Source organism: Grampus griseus (genome assembly GCF_964374135.1).
Source record: "Grampus griseus genome assembly, chromosome: 4".
Lineage (NCBI taxonomy): Eukaryota > Metazoa > Chordata > Mammalia > Artiodactyla > Delphinidae > Grampus > Grampus griseus.
Genome location: NC_138997.1, coordinates 91,260,260 through 91,281,347, shown reverse-complemented (window position 1 = coordinate 91,281,347; position 21,088 = coordinate 91,260,260). Strand labels below are relative to the sequence as shown.

The 21,088-nt window shown below is 35.9% G+C and overlaps 1 protein-coding gene across 2 annotated transcripts in view; it reads left to right on the top strand.

The window, feature by feature from the left end:
- Positions 1 to 21,088, top strand: part of STIM2 (stromal interaction molecule 2) — a gene marked incomplete at its 5' end in the record, with an annotated part of 168,580 nt that overhangs the window by 104,332 nt on the left and 43,160 nt on the right. For both annotated transcript variants that reach the window (XM_082653519.1, XM_082653520.1), the window contains one exon: positions 997 to 1,111. In XM_082653519.1, coding sequence (XP_082509645.1) covers positions 997 to 1,111 — 115 coding nt within the window. The remainder of the gene's footprint in view (positions 1 to 996; positions 1,112 to 21,088) is intronic.

Below are 21,088 nucleotides of genomic sequence, written 5' to 3'. Positions count from 1 at the left end.
TTGGAATCAGAAAAAAAAATTAATAAAGATACCAAATAAAACAATACCAAAGCAAGAAAGATCAGAAATATTGAGGTAGAAAAAGCATAATAATTTATAAAAACTATTAGTTTTATATAATTAGAGTATTGGATTGATTTGGGGAAAGTGTCAAGAGTTAAAGCCTAAAAGATTGTCAGGGACAAGATTGGGAAATGGTATGTAATTCTTAAAAAGTTAGCTTTTTATTTGCTAGACAGTGAAGGGCAGTTGGAGAATTTTATATAATGAAGCAATACAGAGTAGGTTGGTTTTTAGCAAAGAAAATTTTTAGTGTTTTCTCTCTGTATATACTTTGAAGTAAGATTAATAGAGGATCTACTTCAGTTTTGTAAAATACTTTAGTTCTAAACACTGTAATCATGTCTTTCAACTATAAGTAATGACTTAAAAGGTAGAAGAACAGAAATACGATGCAGTAATTGAGGTTAGTATTTAGTGTGTTCTGAAATATCCCTGTCATTAAGTATTTGGTAAAAATGTATAATAATTGAGGCAGTACATTATGCTGTTGAGTGTAACCAAACTGCTTGGGTTGGAATCTCAGCTCTGACATTCATTATTTTTTCAACCTTAGGCAAATTACTTAACCTCTTTGGGCCTTGGTTTTCTTATCTATAAAATGGCAATACATAATACTTTCCTTATAGAACTGCCATGAAGTTAAATGACTGTGTGTGTGTGTAGATATGACATTTATTATATAATGTGCAATAGGACCTGATAAATAATGAGTTAAATAAGTACTTTTACTGCTGCTGTTGTTGTTATGATTAGAAGACATCTCATTAAATAAATTTTATAAACATTTAAGAATGTGCGTATAAAATACCAAACATGCACCAGTTATGATCAGAAAATTACCAGCTGCTGTATTTCACATTTTACTTTCTTCTGTTTGTAGAGAATAAAATAATGAATTTAAGTATACTTAACTTAGTGTTTTCTCTTTTATAGTTTATCAGAGAAGATATGAAATATAAAGATGCTACTAATAAACACAGCCATCTGCACAGAGAAGACAAGCATATAACTGTTGAGGATTTATGGAAACGATGGAAAACATCAGAAGGTAAGACTGTTTTAGTGATCTGAATCCCTGAGCTGCTTTTCTTGCTAATTGCATATGATTTACAAACAAATCAAAATAACATTTCTGTGAGGATATTTATATTTTAGTAAATAATTGTTCCATTTTTTATTTTGAAATATGATTTTAATTTTTCTTAGGATTTATTAAAGGTCAGCCTGTTTTCAGATAATTTGATACCTTATACTAGAATAAATAAGGTAACGCACGTCTGAGAGCTTAAAGTTGTAGAGCATTGTTTCATCTGTTAAATGGCATTATTAGAAAAGGTTTGTCAAATAAACATGTGGATCCCAAAGTTTAATTTTTTTTTAAATTTATTTAATTAATTTATTTTTGGCTGTGTTGGGTCTTCGTTGCTGTGCGTGGGCTTTTTCTAGTTGCGGCAAGCAGGGGCTACTCTTCGTTGTGCTGTGCGGGCTTCTCACTGCGGTGGTTTTTCTTGTTGTGGAGCACGGGCTCTAGGCGCACGGGCTTCAGTAGTTGTGGCACGTGGGCTCAGTAGTTGTGGTGCACGGCTTAGTTGCTCTGTGGCATGTGGGATCTTCCCAGACCAGGGCTCAAACCCGTGTCCTCTGCATTGGCAGGCGGATTCTTAACCATTGTGCCACCAAGGAGGCCCCACCAAAGTTTTTTTTTAATTACGGAGAACAGTTCCTAAAGTCTTTAGAAGGCAAAGTCTGCTGATGATAAAGACTGCATGATACAGTTGTGTAATTTATATTTTATTCCTTTTTCTACCCTTAAGTCCTCAAGCTGTCTTACGGATAGTAATTTTTTAGGGCAGGAAAAGTGTATGGCCTAAAACCTCAACTTGATCCCCAATTGTAGAAAGCTACATAAAAAAAAAAGTCTGTTTTTTTTTCTTTTTCTTTTTTTAGTGACAGTGTCAAACAAAATGTCTTTTTCCTAATGTTTCTATTCTTTTGTCAAAGTCAAGCAATTATATTGTAGCATATATTTTTCTCTGCCAGTTTGAGTAGCGAAATGAAATTAAAAAGAATGTGGGACAGATTACCAAGTAGGAGTTATGAAAAAATAACAAAGTTTACTAGACTGTCAGTGGTAACATTTGGAAATGAGAAAATACAGGAAACTATTCCATCAACTCAGTATTATTATTAATATAGAAGAAGGTTTGCATGGGAGGGGAGGGATAAACTGGGAAATTGGGATTGACATATACACACTACTATGTATAAAATAGATAACTAATAAGGACCTACTGTATAGCACAGGGAACTCTACTCAGTACTCTGTAATGACCTATATGGGAGAAGAATCCAAAAAAAGAGTGGATATATGTATATGAAAACTGATTCACTTTGCTCTACACGTGAAACTAACGCAACATTGTAAATCAACTATACTTCAATAAACATTTTTTTAAAAAAAGGTGTTCTTATGGTTTTGTTTTCACTTTCTAAAAGAGGCATCTGATGAAATACTCCGGGAAGAAGAAAAAGAAAGAAGGAAAAAAATACCACTGACTTTAATGAAAGATACATAGACTTAAAAAAACCGTCTCCATTTCCTTTCCCCATATTATTTTAAAGTAATATGAACTTGGGTAGGAATAGAAATAAATAATGAGTATACTTATTTATTTAATAAGTATAATATACTTAATTATTTAATAAATAAATGAGTATAAGTTTCATGGGGGAAAGTGCTAGAATGGTCAAAAACTCAGTAAGGCTACTTATATGAGATATCTCAGCAATATATAGATATTAGTAAAGGACTTGGAGATCCAATGGAGTCTGTTGCCACTAGTATATTCTAGATTTGGAGTTTGTGGTAAGCTGAATGGAGCCCACAAAACTAACTACGTTTGAATGAAGGAAAAAAAAAGATTTGACCACTTCTCACCACCTGTTGTGCTACCACCCTGGTTCAGCCCTCATCCCTTTCCTGGATAATTGTGGTAGCTGCCTGAGGGTCTCCTTCTGTATACTTGTGCTTTTTGAAATTTGTTCTTCACTTAGCAGAGTAATCTATTTAAGATATAAATCAAATTTGCTCAATACCCTGTAATGGCTCAGAGTAAAAGTTAAAATCTTTACAAAGATCTGTAAGGCTCTACATGATCTGTCCTCTCCTGTACCCTCCTCTCTTCCGTTTTCTGTCTTTTCCATTTCTCTCACTCAATGTGCTCTGCCCAGATGGAATCCTTGCTGCAGGAATGCAGATGTCCTCCTGGCTAATTCGTTATCTCTTTTTCGGGCTCTTCTCTCCTTGAGGCCTACCCTGACCACTCTATTTAAAATTGCAAATTGTAAACCATGTCCCCCTGCCCCCCTCTTGGTCATTTGGCACCCTTGTTGATCCCTCTTACTTAGCTTCACACTTTCTTTACCCCATGTCAGGAATCAGCTTGTAAGTTATAATATAATTGACTTATTTGTTATGTTTGTCTCCCTTCTGTCCCCTACCCCTGAAAATGTTAGCCTCAGAAAGCGGGGTGGGGGGAGGTCTTTGTCTATTTTGTTTATTACTGTGTCCCAAATTCAAGGGCATTCTGTACTTAAACCCCATTTTGATTTCCCACCCTGGTGAGTTTTGTGGGATCTTTTGTGATTTATGAAAATGTATGTTTGTTTTCAGCTTAAGGTCTTTTCAAGTTAAATAGCTTCTTAAGTCTCTTTTTTCCTAGGCTTTCACCTTAATTTCCACCCCCTAAGATTTTACCATTATGGTGATGAGACGATTTCCCCCTAAGCCTTCAGAGTTGGCCTAAATTATCTGCTTTATGCTTCCTTTTCTCCAAACCCCAGTCTCTCACATAACCTTCTTAGGGGATTAGGGCTTGGGAGGAAGTATTTTAGGGCTCCTACTAAAACAGCTGCATGGGAGGGAAGAGAGAGGAGTTGAGTGAAATAAACCTCTACTAGAAGCTTTATGGTGACCTGATTGATTTTCTCAGTGTCATTTTTCTCAATTGATTTTACCATGTCATAGTCTTTTAATTTATTACAGGCTTCATGTAAAAAGGCAGAGCATTGTTGTTAGATCAGTGGTTTTTAAATCACAGCCTGACAAGCCCCGGGTTTCCTGGAGGTATCTCAGGGACAGGGATAAATGGGTAGAGTTCTGCTTTTATCTGGTATATTCTGTTTCTGTTTAAGATTTCTCTTGAGAAACAAAAAGTAATTCTTCTGAAAAGGTTTGGAAATTGTTGATAAAGAGATTAGAATGCAATTATATGTAATTTAAGGTTGTTTAGTTGAATATGAATATAGGTACATACACACATATATGCACTCACATGCATACACACACAAACATACAGTCATACTTTGCCCGTCATTGTTGTGTCTTCAGTGCCTGGAGCAATGCCTTATTTACTTTGATTTTCAGTAAAGATTTGTCTAATGAATTGAATGAATGAGTGTATAGTGCCCCATGAGCATTGCAGTCTCAGTAATTCAGTTCATACTTTGAGTACAGGCATTTCTGCCATAATGAAATATATGCACTCCTGGAAAACTTATGCTTTGCAAAATTATGAACTTAAAAATTAGAAGTTATGGGAAAAATCGGGGTTGGAGCAGACTACTGAAAACCTGTGCAATGTTGTAATCAGAGCACTAACAGTACTAATAAAACTACAGGTAAAAAAGGCGTGTTAAATTCCTAATCAGTAAATACTGTAGTAGATATAGGACTTTACCTTAAAAAATAATTAAAGATAACTTATTAAAAGGAGGTATTAGGTAGGGTTGAAGTTGCTAAATTATGGAGACAAGGGCAATGTGCACAAAGATGAGAACTGAGCAACAAGCATTTCTAAGAGCCTGTGGCCAGATTGAGCTAAAAGGAAGAAGGAATGGTGAGCAGACATCATGTTCATAGCTTTGTTGTTCTGGTATGGAAGGACTAATGAACTCTCTGATAGGATTATACACAGAAGGTGGTGTTTGTGGTAGGCTGTGAGGGTTGACCAGGAGTTCTGGAAGGGGATAATGAGGTAGACCATAAATGGTAGCCCCCATATAGCTCCTCCTTCAGTTACCTGAAAATTTGCTAGAAATGGAAGTGTAGGTAGCATACTAAAGGAGACGTGTGGACTTTCAAGCTGTACAAATTTAAATCCTGGCCCTTCTGTTTATGAACATTAAGACATTTGGCATATTTAAAAATTCACTTGTAAAATGCAATTCTTGTGTGATTTAAATGAGTAGTGTAGTAAAAGTGCCTGGCATAATTCCTGGCAACACTCGATAGGCACTAAGTAAGTGTTGACTTACTTACCTTTGTAATAATGCTGAACGAACGAAAATGTTCAGCTCTATTTAAAGTTTTGTAAGGTTTTTGATTCAGTCTCTTAATATTCATCAATAAAATGAATAGATATATTAGACTACATACTCACCATTGTAGTGTGCAATTCTCTGGTTGGTAAAATGTACCTGAGATCTTTATGGAATATTGTCAGTGGGGAAAAAGTAAAGTTGTGTTCCTTAAAAATTGATACTGATCTCATATAGAAAAATTTCAGCATGACCTGAATGTACTTTTTGTGTGTGTGTGTAGAGAATGCTTGGTTAATTTGCACATGGCAACAGTCCAATACAAATGAAAGCTATTTAGAAAACTAGTATTAGATTTCAGACAGATTTTGATAAACTGGATCAGTTGTTAAAATTAATGAATGAGCAGTTAAATAGTAGCCAGCTACCTCATGAAGGAAAATATAGATAGAAAATTATTGGTTATGTATAAGATCTAGGGACCATAGTAGATTAAAAAACTGATTAAGTAATGTACTGTTTTTAAAAATGATAACTCATTAGGTTAAATAGTTATTTTAACATGTGACACTCATGAGGTAATCTTTCCATCCTGTTCAGCACAGGTCTTATCTTACCTAAGGTCATTGTGTAATTTTGGGCTTTACAGATTGAATAGACATCTGGAAAATTTGCTGAAGGTTTTTTATTATTATTATTATTGTTTATTGATTAGAAATTTAAAGGAACTGAAATTGTCTGAGAGAATGAAAGATGTCGGCCTTTAATGATGGATGTTTTGAAGTGTATATAAAGCCTAGCTAGAGATAAATGACTAAGAGTGTTTTCTTTCTGTTTAGGAAAGCAAAAATGTAAATGTTACATAAAGGAAATACAAACGAAAAGAATTCCTGACTATGGGTGTTAAATTTCTAAAAGTAAGGAAGATTATAACTATCTCCTTTGTATAGATCCTTGATATTCATAAGGATTTTCTTCTGGGTGTGAAAGTATAAATGGATCTCTAAATGTTGATAAAATCTATGTGCTTTTTCATGTGTATGTTGTTGGTTACAATGAGACTGGAATGAAAAAAATGTAAAAGGATCAGTGCACATTGCTTGACATTATCAGCAGAGTAACTCAAAATGTAGACCATTATAGATAAGGTAGCCATTATCTTTGTGGCGTCCATCAACACAATATTGTATGTTTACAGTAGTAGGCATAGCAGTCACTATGGTGACTGATATTCACTTATACAAGTAAGTATAAGATAAGGCCTTGTTTTTGCAGGAGTTTACGATATTGTTACATGTGCACAGATGAAATGTTAAATAACAGTACAGGAAGGTTTGATTAAATACTAGGTCAGTGGTTCTATTGTGGGAATTTAAGAGAATGAATAGATTTATTATGAGGAAGTCTTCATTAGGGAGGTGAATCTTCAGCAAGATTTTGAAAGAGAACAAATTTTCTTAGAAGTGAGAAAGAGAGAGGGATATACATACAGGTTAGCACATTAAAATGAGTAAATGAATAGGTGTAATTCCAGACTTTAGTCCTAAATCCCTCAAATAAGCACAGTTTATAAGTCAGAAATGTAATTTTTTTTGTTTTTTTGTTTTTTTTTTTGGCCATACGCGGGCCTCTCACTGTTGTGGTCTCTCCTGTTGCGGAGCGCAGGCTCCGGATGCGCAGGCTCAGCGGCCATGGCTCACGGGCCCAGCCGCTCCGTGGCATGTGGGATCTTCCCGAACCGGGGCACGAACCCGTGTCTCCTGCATCGGCAGGCGGACTCTCAACCACTGCGCCACCAGGGAAGCACAGAAATGTAATTTTTTAGTGTACGACACAAGAATAAATCATTGTTTTAATATTTGTCTTTTGCTATTAACATGTAGTGCTTAACCTTTCTGTGTCTTGGTTTTGTCATCTGTTAGGGGTAAAGGTTATCTATTACATCAAAGTGTTGAGGATGACATGAATTTGTACATGTAAAGTGCTTAGACTAGTGCCTACTACATAGCAAGTGCTCAATGACTGTCCGTTGTTACTATTTTTGTAAGGCAGGTGTGAAGGTGGCACATGGTGGGGATGTTGGAGACTAATATTTCTGAGTTGGGGAATAGTAGAAAATAGGGTTAGTTAGACAGGGAGTCCAGACTAGTGAGCCTTGATGTTTAAGTCTGATGAACTGCTTTAAGAATGACAAGTAAGATTCCACTGATACACCAGTGCTTACCAAATGATAGTGATTGCCTGGAGGACTGTATTAAGGATGCTTGATCTGTGCCTGGTCTCACTAGCAAAGAAGGATATTACTGTAGAAATTACTGGTTGGCAATATTTACTACGTATGTGAGAGGTGGTGTAGTGTATTTTAACATTTTTATCATCCTTGCACTAAATATTAGGAGCTATTACAGCTTCTTGTTTTAGAAAGTCATATAATATGGAAGAGTTATAGGATGATGAATTCACTATAGGCAGGAAAATCAGCTGTGAGTTTAATGTAATGTGGATTTGAGTGGGAAGAATGAAAATACACAGATACTGAAGATACACAGCTGAAGAATATGTTTTCTGTCCTCCACCTGACTGTAGTCTATCACTGGAGAAAGTTCTGTTGACAAGTAATTAAAGGATGTGATACTATCTGTAATCAAGATAGGTAGTAGGCACTGTGGGTTAATAGAAAAAGAAGTATGTTAGTCTGCCTGCAGAAGTCAGGTAAGGCCAGAGGAGTTAGTTGTGTATAAAGGGACATTTACTTTTTTCACCTTTTGTCACCCTTCCCTGGGAAGGACTCTACTGGATTAATAGCTTTCAGGATATTTGTAATTAATATAGCACATTTTAAAAACACAAGGCACTTAATATGCTTCAAATGCTTATGCTGTTTTATTAGCCCAGATGTTTAACACTTTTTAACTTTTATACAATACTTTTAGTTCTAGGAGAAGCAGTTGTTAGCCATCTATAGAGGTGCTGGGTTTTCATTGTCCACAGAAAGTGGTTTATACAAGGGAAGGCCTGTCCTTGAGGTAGAGTCTGGTTTCAGAATGACAGATGTCATTATTTGCACCACTAACAAAAGTCTTTTGTTGTCAAAGTTTCTTTTATGTAGAGAGTAGTCGACATGAACGTATTGTTCATTTATTCTATCAACCAACATTTAAGTGTATTAACATGGGTTTTTTTCTATAACAGTAGCATAAATATTACTTGATCAGTTGGTAAATTGATCATTTTGCAAACACTGCTTTATATTAATCAGGATTGATTTTTGTACTTTGTATAAAGTATGTTTTTATTCCTTTTAATCAGATAGCTTTCTTTGTATTATATAATTATCCAAATGAATTCAGAGCACTCGCAATAAATTGCTAATCTTTCTTAATCTTATTCTATGTTAGTATTTCAGTCTTTCTGTACCCTTAATTTCAGATCTCTTCGTCAGGACTGTTTTGGTTTTTACTAGTTTAGTTGTCTTCTTTTCTCTCTCTTTCTCCTTCTCTTTTATTGTTGGCACTCTTCCTGTTTTACTTCAGGATACTTGACTTTTGGAGACTTAGGGTCATTGCATGTACTGATTTTCTGGGATTAATTATGACTTTTTAATCTATAGAAGATACTTGACTTTGAGATAGCTCTGTCTTCCTTTATAGTTCTTTCTTGGTTTTGTCCTGAAATAGAGACCACCTCTCAGAATAGGATGCAGCGACCGACTGCCTATTACATCTCTCTGTACTTTGGGCTTTAGAAAACTTGACAATTTCTATTCTGTGTGGACACATGAATTAGATACATTGTGAGCCTTCATTTTTTCTCAAATAACAAAAACCCAACTTTTATATATTCATCATATGATGACACTTTTCTTATAATTTAAGGAAGTACTATTCTAAAATTGTGAATTTGCCTTATGGTTTTCTGTATACCTGAATTATTCTACATTTCTCCTCTGCTGTGTTCACAGACTCAAGGGATACCTCAAGTTTGGAGTACAGTAACAGAACCTTCTGCAGAAGGTAAAAATGAGGGCTGTCCACTTTTCACTGTGATGGACTATCTAGAAAACAATAGGCTTTCTTGAACATCTTATTGTCCTTTCCTCCCTTACCCCACCAACTGGGAACTAGTTCCACATGGATGTGTGTTAAATTTTGCTTTACTAATCCTTGGTTTGGCAAGGGGGTGGGTAGGAGAACTCTGGTTCAAGTTCTGGTTGTTAAAATATATGTTATTGCGGGAGATTCACTATATCAAATTCTGCTTTAGGTGGAACAAATATTTTGTTCCTGCTCTTTTGTATGAAGAACTTGTTCGTTGGTAATAATATTTTCCTCTTCAAAGATGGTCAGTTTTACAAAAATCTTTTCTCAAACAAATTTTATGCTTACTTGGGTCTTTTTTTCAGTTCCACTGAATATTACTTAGCAATTTAGAAGCAACTGTAATAGAAATAATGCAAATTACAATGAAAACAAAGATTTCACAGATACTAGATAACCATTTCGATTTGAATATGACGTATTTCTAAAAATTCATTTCTATAATTCTGAAACATATGTATACACATAATCTGTTATATTACATATATAAATATGTCTCAGAGGGAATGTATGATTAAAACATAGGATAAATCACATAGCATTTATATTAAGTCTTAAAAATCTTTTCACTCTGTGGATGGTTATGTATTCAGATAGAGTACAAAGTACAAATAATGTTTATTGTCTAACTTTCTCATCTGGTTAAGGTACTCTTAAATAAGAGGTCCTTAATAAGCATTCCTCTAACATTTGGCCAGTCTTCTGTTTCTCTTTCGCTTTGCATCAGTGTGAGTTCTTCCGAGGTGTTGAAAATGGAGGACATTTAGATAGTTTTGATTCAAAGTGTTTAAAATCAGCTGCTTACTTAAGTTATTAGTTTAAAACTAAGAGTCTAGATCAGTCTAACAAAATGAAACAGCAAATGTCAGTTGCATTGAAGGAAATTAAGTTTCTATTTCCATCATCAATTTTCTTTCCTTACCAGGTAATAGCTAAAAAAAAAAAAGTATAAAACAGGTGTTTATCACTAGGAACTTATGGCTGCTTAAAGGCTATGTTCTAAAACAGAAATAACAATATAGAGTTGTGATTCCCTCATATAAAGGTAACATAGAGTTATATGAATTAAGAGTTCACTAAGAGAAGGAAAAGGAAAGAGAATAGCCCCTTGGGAATACTGCTAATAAGACAAAAGCAAAGGATTAGCTAATGAAATAAATAATGGCCATCAGAGACATGGGAGGTGAATCAGGGAGGTGCACTTTCTTGAAAGTCTGTAGAGGAGAGTTTTCAGGAAGTGACGGATGGTTGTATAGTTGAGGGCGTAGTACACCATATTGCAAAGTATCTGCTGAGAGCCCTCATGAAAAATCTTTTTTTAGTTCTCTGTAATAAGAATAGTTGTATTCCTGAGGGGATGATTTGTGACTGATTTTATTTCCTTCTTTGTCTACTTTTTGTAGCTTTTATTAAGGACCTCATTTATATTTTGTGCATGCTTTTAGTTTGATTTTATTTCTCTGGTCCATTGACATCCTTCATGTTTAATTCTCTTTATATTATATGAATCTTTGTAAGTCATTTCTTCTCTCTCTGTCTCTCTCACTGGGGGATAGAGAGAGGAGAGATGAAAAGTGGCCAGTAGTGCTAAATAGAGAAATACAGTGTATTGGAAAAAAGCCATTAGATATGACAAGAAGAAAATCATTGACCTACAGGATATCACTTTAAACATTGGTATGGGGAATTGACTCACATATACACACGGAATAAATATTTAAAAAGATTTAAGTGGAAGCAACCCACATGTCCATCAACAGATAAATGGATAAACAAAACGTGATATACAATGGAGTATTATTCAGTCTTAAAAAGTAAGGAAATTCTTCCATATGTTACGACATGGATGAACCTTGAAGACATTATGCTAAGTGAAATAAGTCAGTCACAAAAAGGCAAATACAGTATGATTCTGCTTATATGAGATACCTAGAATAGTCAAAATCATAGAGACAGTAGAGTAGTGGTTGCCAGGGGCTAGGGGGAGGGGAATGGGGAGTTATTGGTTAATTGGTACAGAGTGTCCATTTTGCAAGATGAAGAGAGTTGTAGAGTTGGATGGTGGTGATGGTTACACAACAATATGAATACTTAATACCATTGAACTATACACTTAAAAATGGTTAAGATGGTAAATTTTATGTTATACGTATTTTGCCACAATAAAAAATGATTTAAGAGAATGAGTAGATAGGAAGTAGATATATGGGTAATCCCCTATTTAAGGGGTAGGCAAGAAAATGGAGGAAATTGAATGGTAGTTACAAATAGGTAGTATGATCAAGTAAAGGGTTTTCTTAAGAACTGGTAGATCTGATTATGCTTAAAGAAAAAGAGAAGTACTCTCCTGACATTTTAAAAAGTTGAACATCTAAAAAAATTTTCATTTCAGCAAGGATTTTGTTCAAAAAGTACTACCACTATGTATAAGAGTTGGAAGTTGGGATTACATCTTATTACATCTTAATGTAATAAATGTCAGTATTTTCTTTCTGGATAATTATGTTGGTTATGGATTGAAAAGATATTGTTAGGTTAATAAAAAATGAATTTAAGCTAAGACAGGCAAGAAACTAGTTGACAGAATAATTCTTCATTGCTAGATGGCACTATCACTAGCCATTTTCAAATCCTTCGCAGAATTTACTTCTCGTGAAGAACTTGAGTGACAGTTCTTTGCCTTGAACGTTTTGGAAGGGGATAGAGGTGGCCTAGGAAAAGGGGAAATGGGAGGGTGAGTAATTAGAAAGGGGAGGCCCAAGAAATTCTTTACCCTTTACATATGCTTATTTGGTTTCTGAATTATATATTGTAAGAATATAGAATTCTAACATCCTTATTTTCCATGTTTTGACCAGTACCAAATATTTTGTGGCAGAATTTTAACAATAGTGCTACAGCTCTACTACAATGAATAATAATAGGTTTCTGTGTGCTAGCTGCATACCCACTGATCCAGAGCCTGTGACCTTAGCAAAGGTAAGCATATCCCAGATTGCAGTGTGAGATAGTTGAAGATTGATCTGCTTTGGTAGTTGTTTAAATTTCTCTCATCTGTTTTTAATGAGCATGCTCAATTGCATGAATCTGACCATGACTTTACACTGCATTCTCTTTTAGATGTGTTATTGGAAGCTTTTGAAAAAAAGGGAAGCTTAAGTTTTAAGTTAGTGGATATATGTTTTAGGACTGTGTCTAGATTCTTTGAGTGTTTTTCAGTAATGCCCCAAAAGTAATCACTCTAGTTTCTAATGGAACCTGCACTATATTAAGTACTGGAGGCTGAATTTATCACAAAACTAAACACTTAATAAGTTACTGTGCATAACTGATTGTTCAACATGCTTTGTTGATTGGCTTGAAGTTACAGTATACTATGTCTTCTTTTTTTTTTTTTTTTTACTACAGAGCTTTATTTTAAAGTTTGAGCAGTTTGTATGTCTTAATAAGTCTTTTTTTAGTGGCAGAAGATAAAGAGAGAGACTCAAGTTACTTCAAGTAATGGGAAATTTGTTGCAAGGATACTCTGTCATCAATGATTTTATTAATTGCAAGTGACTCACTGGCATTATTCTGGGTTTTGGGGTTAGAGCCTTGAGCAAAATAGATATCCTACCTTCATGAAGTTAGAACTCTTTTAGGAAGACAGATAATGAACAAATCTGCGTGTGTGTGTGTGTGTGTGTGTGTGTGTGTGTGTGTAGATATATACACACTCACAGGACTGCTGGAACAGATTAGTGATATTATACAAGTAAAGCAGGGTAATACATGGTCGGTGACTAGGTAGGGTGGGGGCTATTTAAGTAACGTAGTCAATGAGGAACTTCCCAAAGAAGTGATATTTGATTATAGACCTGAGTGATGAGAGAGAGTGAGTCACGGGAAGGTCTGGATGAAGTATATTCCAGGTTTAGAGATCAACCAGGCTAAGGCTCTGAGGCTGAAATGACCTCAATGTATTTAGGGGACTATAGAAGGCTGGTGTAGCTAGATGGTCATTAGGAATGGGGAGAGTGGTAGGAGACAAGCAAGGTCACTGGGATAAACAGGGGCCAGATCTCATAAGGCCTTGAAGGGCCTAATAAAGAATGTGGGATTTATTTTAAGTATAATGTCAGTATACTTACTGAAAGTCTAGCCCCATTTAGGAGTTTCGAGCTAAGTAAGGATGTGTGGTCTATCTTTTGAAAAGATTATGTAGTTACTGCGTGGATATTAGACTGCAGAAAAGAGGCAGGAGTAGAAGTAAAAGGCCTGTTGAGGGTCTTGCGGTGAGCTGGTAGAGGGAGGTAGCAGAGAGGTCTGATTTGAGATATAGTTTGAACGAATAGCTGGCAGGATTTGCTGTTGGATTAGATTTAGGAAGTTGATCGGGGTGGGGACAGATACATGCCCTCCAGATACATGTTAAGTTTAGGAATTAAGGACGGTGCCTAGGTTTTATGTATTATCTGTGGTATTAAAATTTCTTGGAGATGGAGGCAATTAGGGGAAAAAGAAGTTGAAACAGGCTCAGTTGGGCCTGATCAATAATGGGGAAAAAAAAAAAAACGTTGAGAAACATGGAGATCACGATGCAAAGTGAAGGACTGAATGCTGAGAGGAGAAGGATCCTGGAAAGAAGAAAGAGAAGACGTGACCAGTGAGGTATGAGGGGAACCGGGAGAATCTAGAGTGCTGAAGTATATGAAGGAAATATTTTAAGAAAGAAGGCATAGTCAGTGTCAGATGCTCCAGAAGTTTGAGTAAGCTCACGACAGAGACCCACCATTGGATCGGGAAAGTAGAGGCTGAGGTTGCTGGGGATCTCGACAAAGCAGTTGCCCTGTAGTGGTGGAAGTGAACGTCGGATTGGAGTGGATAGAAGAGGAAGTGCAGACAGTAAATATTGTTGACTTTTCAAAAGGAGAAGAGAAGTGGGGCTGTGATAACCTGAAGATAAATATGATATGAAGGCAGTTTTTTTTATTTTTTAAAAGGTGGAAATATATAAAAGTGTGTTTTTCAATGGAATGACCCAGTTGAGAAAAAATTGATGTAGGAGAAAATCAATCTATATTAATTAAAAACTATATTTAACTTAAGGAACGTGTAGGTATGTAGTCAGGGGCTTAATCCACCCTGGTTATCTGCATTTCTCTGTTTCTTTCTTGATTTTGCTTTTATTTTCTCCTACTGCATTTCCTAGGGGCTAAACTCTGTGGCTGTGGGCAGTTGTAAACTTACCTTTTCCCAGGATCTTGACCAAAGAGAAAAGAGTCTTTCCTGCCTGCTCTAGTTCGAAAAAGTTAAGGAAGTAACTGGCTTAGGTAATGTGGCAATATTCTCTGATTACTTCCTTTTCTGACCCCCTTTCCCTGGTGATCATGAGTCTTGTCTCAGAAGACGACAGAGAGAAAAGGGGTACCTAGTTGACAAACAGCTATAACAGATTGATGAGCAAGAGAAACTAGACTTTGAGAAGAGTAGGTAGAAGAAAAGCTTAAAAGGTTATTCTGGATCCAGAGGTAGGTGTGTGGGGTCTGGCAGCACGGGTCCCAAGATGTAAAATATAGCCACTCCTTCAGAAAATCTGATATGTTCTTGACATTTTCAGGCCAAAATTTTTGGATTATAAATGGATTTTCTCATATACCTCTTTTTTTCCCCACTCTGAATTTTATGATGAGTATATTATTTCCCAAATATACATGCTTTATTAAATCCCATTTTGGTATTTTAATTAAATGAGCTAATATAACTCTCATCACTGGACACTATATCAGTAAATTTTGCTCTACTTCTACCCTTTCCAAAATCTTCCTCGTGGGCTGGCTTCCCTGGTGGCACAGTGGTTGGGAGTCCACCTGCCAATGCAGGGGACACGGGTTCGTGCCCTGGTCCGGGAGGGTCCCACATGCCGCGGAGCGGCTGGGCCCGTGAGCCATGGCCGCTGGGCCTGCGCGTCTGGAGCCTGTGCTCTGCAACGGGAGAGACCACAACACTGAGAGGCCCGCGTACCGAAAAAAAAAAAAAAATCTTCCTCGCTGTTACAAATTTTCACCTCTGCACGGCTCTTTTTACTTTGACAAGGTGAAACCCTGACTTTGTTCACCTAGATCACCAGACATGTCTGTACTGTGCAAGAGGAAACATAGGTGTTTTTAAAAGCATCATTGGAGGATCAAAGAAGTGAATTCGAGGAGGCAAAAACTAGGTGCTGTCATTTGGAGTTAGTTTGGAAATCTTGAGAAAGTGATGCCCTCCAGATACATGTTAAGTTTAGGGAATATATGATTCTTGGCACATGACCTAAACACCCCCAAAAGGCAAATAGTATTCATCACACTTAAGTAATATCTAAGAATACCAACTACTGTTCGCAACTACTGGTAACTTTACTATAAAGAGCCTAAGAATGTAGAAGGTTTTTGCAGTGCTGTGTGTTCATGATGTCCTAGAGTTCTTATCTTTTGAGTTACTCATGAATTTTTGCCAAGTGAGGTCTTCTCAGTAGGGAAAAGAACAAATATAACATTAGAGAGTCAATGAATATAAAGTTTCTAAAGGCGTCCAGAGAATTGTCAGGAAGATGTGCTTTTATGAAATTATAAAAAGAGTTATTAAATTATAAGTAGCTATAGGCAGTACTTTGCTGTTATCAATTCTAGGAAAAGCAATACTTTTATGAGATTTAGACTACTATAAGAAATGGAAGTTTTATTTAGTTTACGGTGCTGTCTTCATTTTCTATATATATATATATATATATATATATTTAAATATTTATTTATTTATTTGGCTACCCTGGGTCTTAGTTGCGGCTCGTAGGACCTTTTAGTTGCAGCATGCATGCGGGATCCAGTTCCCTGACCAGGGATCGAACCCGGGGCCCCCCGCACTGGGAGCGTGGAGTCTTAACCACTGGACCACCAGGGAAGTACCTTCTATATTTTTTAATGAAAAATTTGGATAATATTTTTTCAGAAATTAATTTGATATTGTGATTGTCTTTCATTTTTCTTAATAGGAAGCAAGGAGCAGAATTCTCTGAAATACCAAATTGGTGTAATATTTTTATTAGTAGCATTTGTGTAGACTGAAGACATGGATAAATTATGAATAGATATGGTTTTTGTCTTCTGGAATGTAAGAATTTGTTTATTTTGCAAGTAAATGGGCTAGGCAGGACTTAGAGGTCACTTCTATGGTTTTTGGTTTGTCAACACTTCCATTAAAAGAGATAATCAGGGCTTCCCTGGTGGCGCAGTGGTTGAGAGTCCGCCTGCTGATGCAGGGGACACGGGTTCGTGCCCTGGTCTGGGAAGATCCCACATGCCCGTGGAGCGGCTGGGCCCGTGAGCCATGGCTGCTGAGCCTGTGCGTCTGGAGCCTGTGCTCCGCAATGGGAGAGGCCACAACAGTGAGAGGCCTGCGTACCGCAAAAAAACCCAAAAAACAAAAAAACAATAAAATAGATAATCATTACTCACTAGAAATAAGAGGGCAATTTATAATTTAAGAAGAACTCTGAATTTAATTATTTGGAAATAACTTCTTGTTTTGTCTCCAACACTGTTTCACCAAAGTAAGCAGAATTACTTTCTTCCCCATTGACACAGCTGGGGCCTGAAAAAAAAAGAAAAAAGTTAAAGCAGGAAAGCGCTTCTGGATCTGGGAAATAAGTCAATTCAAGAGAACAAAGAAATATAACTGGGAATTATTGAATAGACAATTAGAAAAGGCAAAAAAAAAAAAAAGGTTATTTCAACTCCAGCTCTACTTTTACAGTAGTGAAATAGTAAAGTTTAAATGTTTTAGTGTTTTAAACCAATGTAGTCACAATGTTCCTAAAAAAAAAAACTACTTAAATTTCAGGTTATTCCTGAATGCAACCAAAGTTAAGAGAAGAATTGGTCTTCTTTAAAGTCTAGTTTTCAAAAGTATCATAAATATTTTTTTTTAAATTTTTAAAAATCAAAATTTTTTTTTTGCTATACGCGGGCCTCTCACTGTTGTGGCCCCTCTCGTTGCGGAGCACAGGCTCCAGACGCGCAGGCCCAGCGGCCATGGCTCACGGGCCCAGCCGCTCTGCAGAATGTGGGATCTTCCCGGACCGGGGCACGAACCCGTGTCCCCTGCATCGGCAGGCGGACTCTCAACTACTGCGCCACCAGGGAAGCCCATAAGTATCATAAATATTTTTGTAGTAGTTTATTATTAGTTTTTTGCTAAATAAACGTCATAAATCTGTACTAGAAATTTCCAGTATTATGAACTTAGGATCTTACATCTTTTCAACCTGCTACTAAATGAATGTTGAACAACAAGTAAACATTTTATGGATTCTGAGGCTTTATAATCACTGAGGTCTCTCATCTTTTAGTTACTGGTATCTTGAGAAACTCCAAGGTACAGCTGTCCTTTCCTAGAGAGACAGTATTCCATAGAAAGTGTGGAGCTTGACTTCTTAGATTCAATTATTTGTGTAACACTTAGTATATATTTTTTTCCCCTTGTGCAAGTACCTTAATCTTTGTCTTTAACTTTCCCCATCTGTAAAATGTAGGTAGTAACAGTACCCACCTTAGAGGATTGTGTTGAGGATTAAATGAGTTAATCAATATATAGAGCTTAGAACAATACTTGACAGCTAATAAGGGCCTAATATTTGCTATTATCATTGTTAGTGTTAAAAGATTACCATACTTTCTTGAAGAAAACCATAAAATACAAAAGTAATGAAGAAGTTAGCAATTATTAGAACTTTCTGCCTGCATAATTGAAAAAGAAAGATTATTAATACAGTTTTTTTAATTGAAAGCAATTTCAAATTTAGTGAAAAGTTGCAGGACCAGAACAAAGAACTCATATACACTTTGGCCAGAGACCCTCATTCCAATTTTGCCTTTTATCCTCATAATGACCTTTATAGCCAAAGGATCCAAGAGTGTTCATTATACCCAGTTGTCCTGAATTTGTAGTCTTTTTTAATCTGGAACAATTCCATAGTATTTCCTTGCCTTGCATGTCTTTGGCCAGTAATTGTCAAAAGTGTCATTTTGTAGATTGTATCTAAATTAGGATTTGTTTGATGCTTTCATATGATTAGATCCCAGTTAGGCATTTTGGGCTGGACTGTCACAGAAATGATTCTTTTCGTTAAATCCTTTTGAGTGGCACATGGTGTCAGTTTGTCTTATGTAGTGTTACCTTTGATCACTTGATTAAGATAGTGTCTACTCCGTTTCTGTAACTGTAAAGTTACTTTTTTCCCCCTTTGTAATTAATACCTTTTGTGTGTGTGTGTGTGTGGAGACTTTGTAACATCACATTCCTCATAGCACTTTCACCCACTAGTTTCAGCATCTGTGAATGCTTCTTGCCTGAATTATTTATTACTCTGATGGTTGCCAAATTGTAATTTTTCAAATTCCATCATTCCTTCTATTTATTAGTTGCATTTTACTCTAAGGAAGAAATTTAAACAGCGTATTGTCAACATCTTGGCCTGTGAAAATGGTGGGAGATAACAGACATATCTTGAAAATAGAAATTGGGGAAATAGTGAATCTCAAAATCTTATGACTGTTCTGAAGATTGATCTTCTGCATTTATTCATTTATATCAGCATGGACTCCTGGATTTGTTGCTCTCATTATTTTAATGCTTAAATTGTCCCAACTATGGCTAGTGGGAAGCCTTTCAGCCTGGCTTTTCTATTCTTTCACATGTATTTCTCTATCATTTTTTGAGCTTTCCTTGTATTCTGGCACAAAAAGATGTTCCAGGCTTATTTTGTTATTTCTGAGCCCTACCCCTGGAAACAACCATTTCTCCAAGGAGTTCTGGTTACTTTTAGTTGAGGTGGTATTTAGAAACCAAGATTTGCACACTAGGTGTTCTCATTGCTACTGAGGTATTATTCCCAGGCCTTCTCAGTGGACAGAGCTAAGAAACACACACACACACATCTCTATTTACTTCTCTCTCTATATTAAAAGTCACGAGTTCTCACTGATACCTGATACCAGTTCACATTGATACCAGTCTAACACTACTGGATTAATTCTAGCTGGTTAATTGTAGTTAACTTCTTTCCCTATTTGTATCTCATTTCACCGACTATGAAACACCTAGCTCTGTTATCTTCAATATATTTTCTAATTTGCTGAGTCCCCCTGTACATATTCAGTCTCTTGACACCTTTGGGCTGCTGCCTCACTCAGAAGCCTGCCTTGTAGGGACCTAGTGTTCCCATTGTCCTCATTATGCAGACTCTGCCCACCACTACCTATCTTCCCATCCTCACATGGAACCCAGCTACTGCTAGGCAATTTGAGAATTAAAAAAGACTTTGGAGAGAAGTCGAGTGAGCACTATACAGTGACATTGTATTAAGGAGTTCATCTTTATGAATTTATTTTTATCACTGAAGCACATTATTCACATTTTTCCTTCATCACATAACTCTAGCTATTGACAAAGGTCCCCTGTGAATGGGAAGGCTATTTAGTATTTTAATGTTTCAATCATTGTGTCAGTAGTACTCAGAAAACAAGTGAACTTTTCCTAAATTGTTTTGGCATTAATAGTAATGAGTTAAACCACTACTCTATATAGTAGTTGAAACCTAAGTTGGAAAATGCTATATACCGAGTAAATGCAGCTAATAGCATTTGTGAACTGTTAGAATTTTAAATGCTACATGTACTAGAAAAAGTCATATCAAAGTTCCTAGGTAATATTATCTTGAAGATGCTTTTACTGTTGGAATTGGTGAATTTTTCTATTCTAGGAGAAATAAGGATTAACACATTTAGCATGTGATGTCTCTTCTTACCTGGAGATGTGTGACAAGAAGCTGTGAAAGCTCCACTTTAGCTGGCCTTTGATTTAATACCCTTTAGAAATAAGGTATTTATTAACTGGGCTTTGTGTTCATTTTTGTTGAACTTCCTCTTAAAGTCAATACATTTTCTTACATTGAGCTTTACGTTAGTCTTGGTAATAATTTCTTGACTCTGATGTTTTACGTTTATTTTATTTGGTGCTCAGGAGTAATTACTGTGCACTCAGTAAATATTTGTTGAATATAAGAATCCCAGGTCACCTGTGCAGATAGTATTTTGAAGAAACTCCCAAATTCCAAGAGAAAAAAAATTGAGCATTTTTGAAATCTTAATAGAAAATTAATGCAGACATTTGTAAATATAATAATTATAATTATAGAATTGTTGTTCAACATATTCTTTGAAAAGTAGCATCCTTTCTTTTTTATGAAGCCTAGCCGGACTTTTGAAAAAGTTGGTTGCTTTATCTAGAAATGCCACTCTTTTTAAAAGTGAATGCAAAGGTGACGTTTTCCTGGCAGCCTTGGTTAATAAATCATTTTGTAATTCATTCACTCATCTAGCAAGTATTAATTGAGTTCCTAAGAAACATCTGCCATTCCACATTTGTTTAGTGCCTGCTGTATTTTTGGCATTGTATATAACATGTTGGGAATATACAGATGAATAAGAGATATTGTCTGCCCTTAACTTATTTTCATTTGATGTGAACTACTCTTTGTAGTCTCAGTTCAGTGTTTTAAAAAAAAAGAAGGTTGAGGGCTGAGTGTAAAG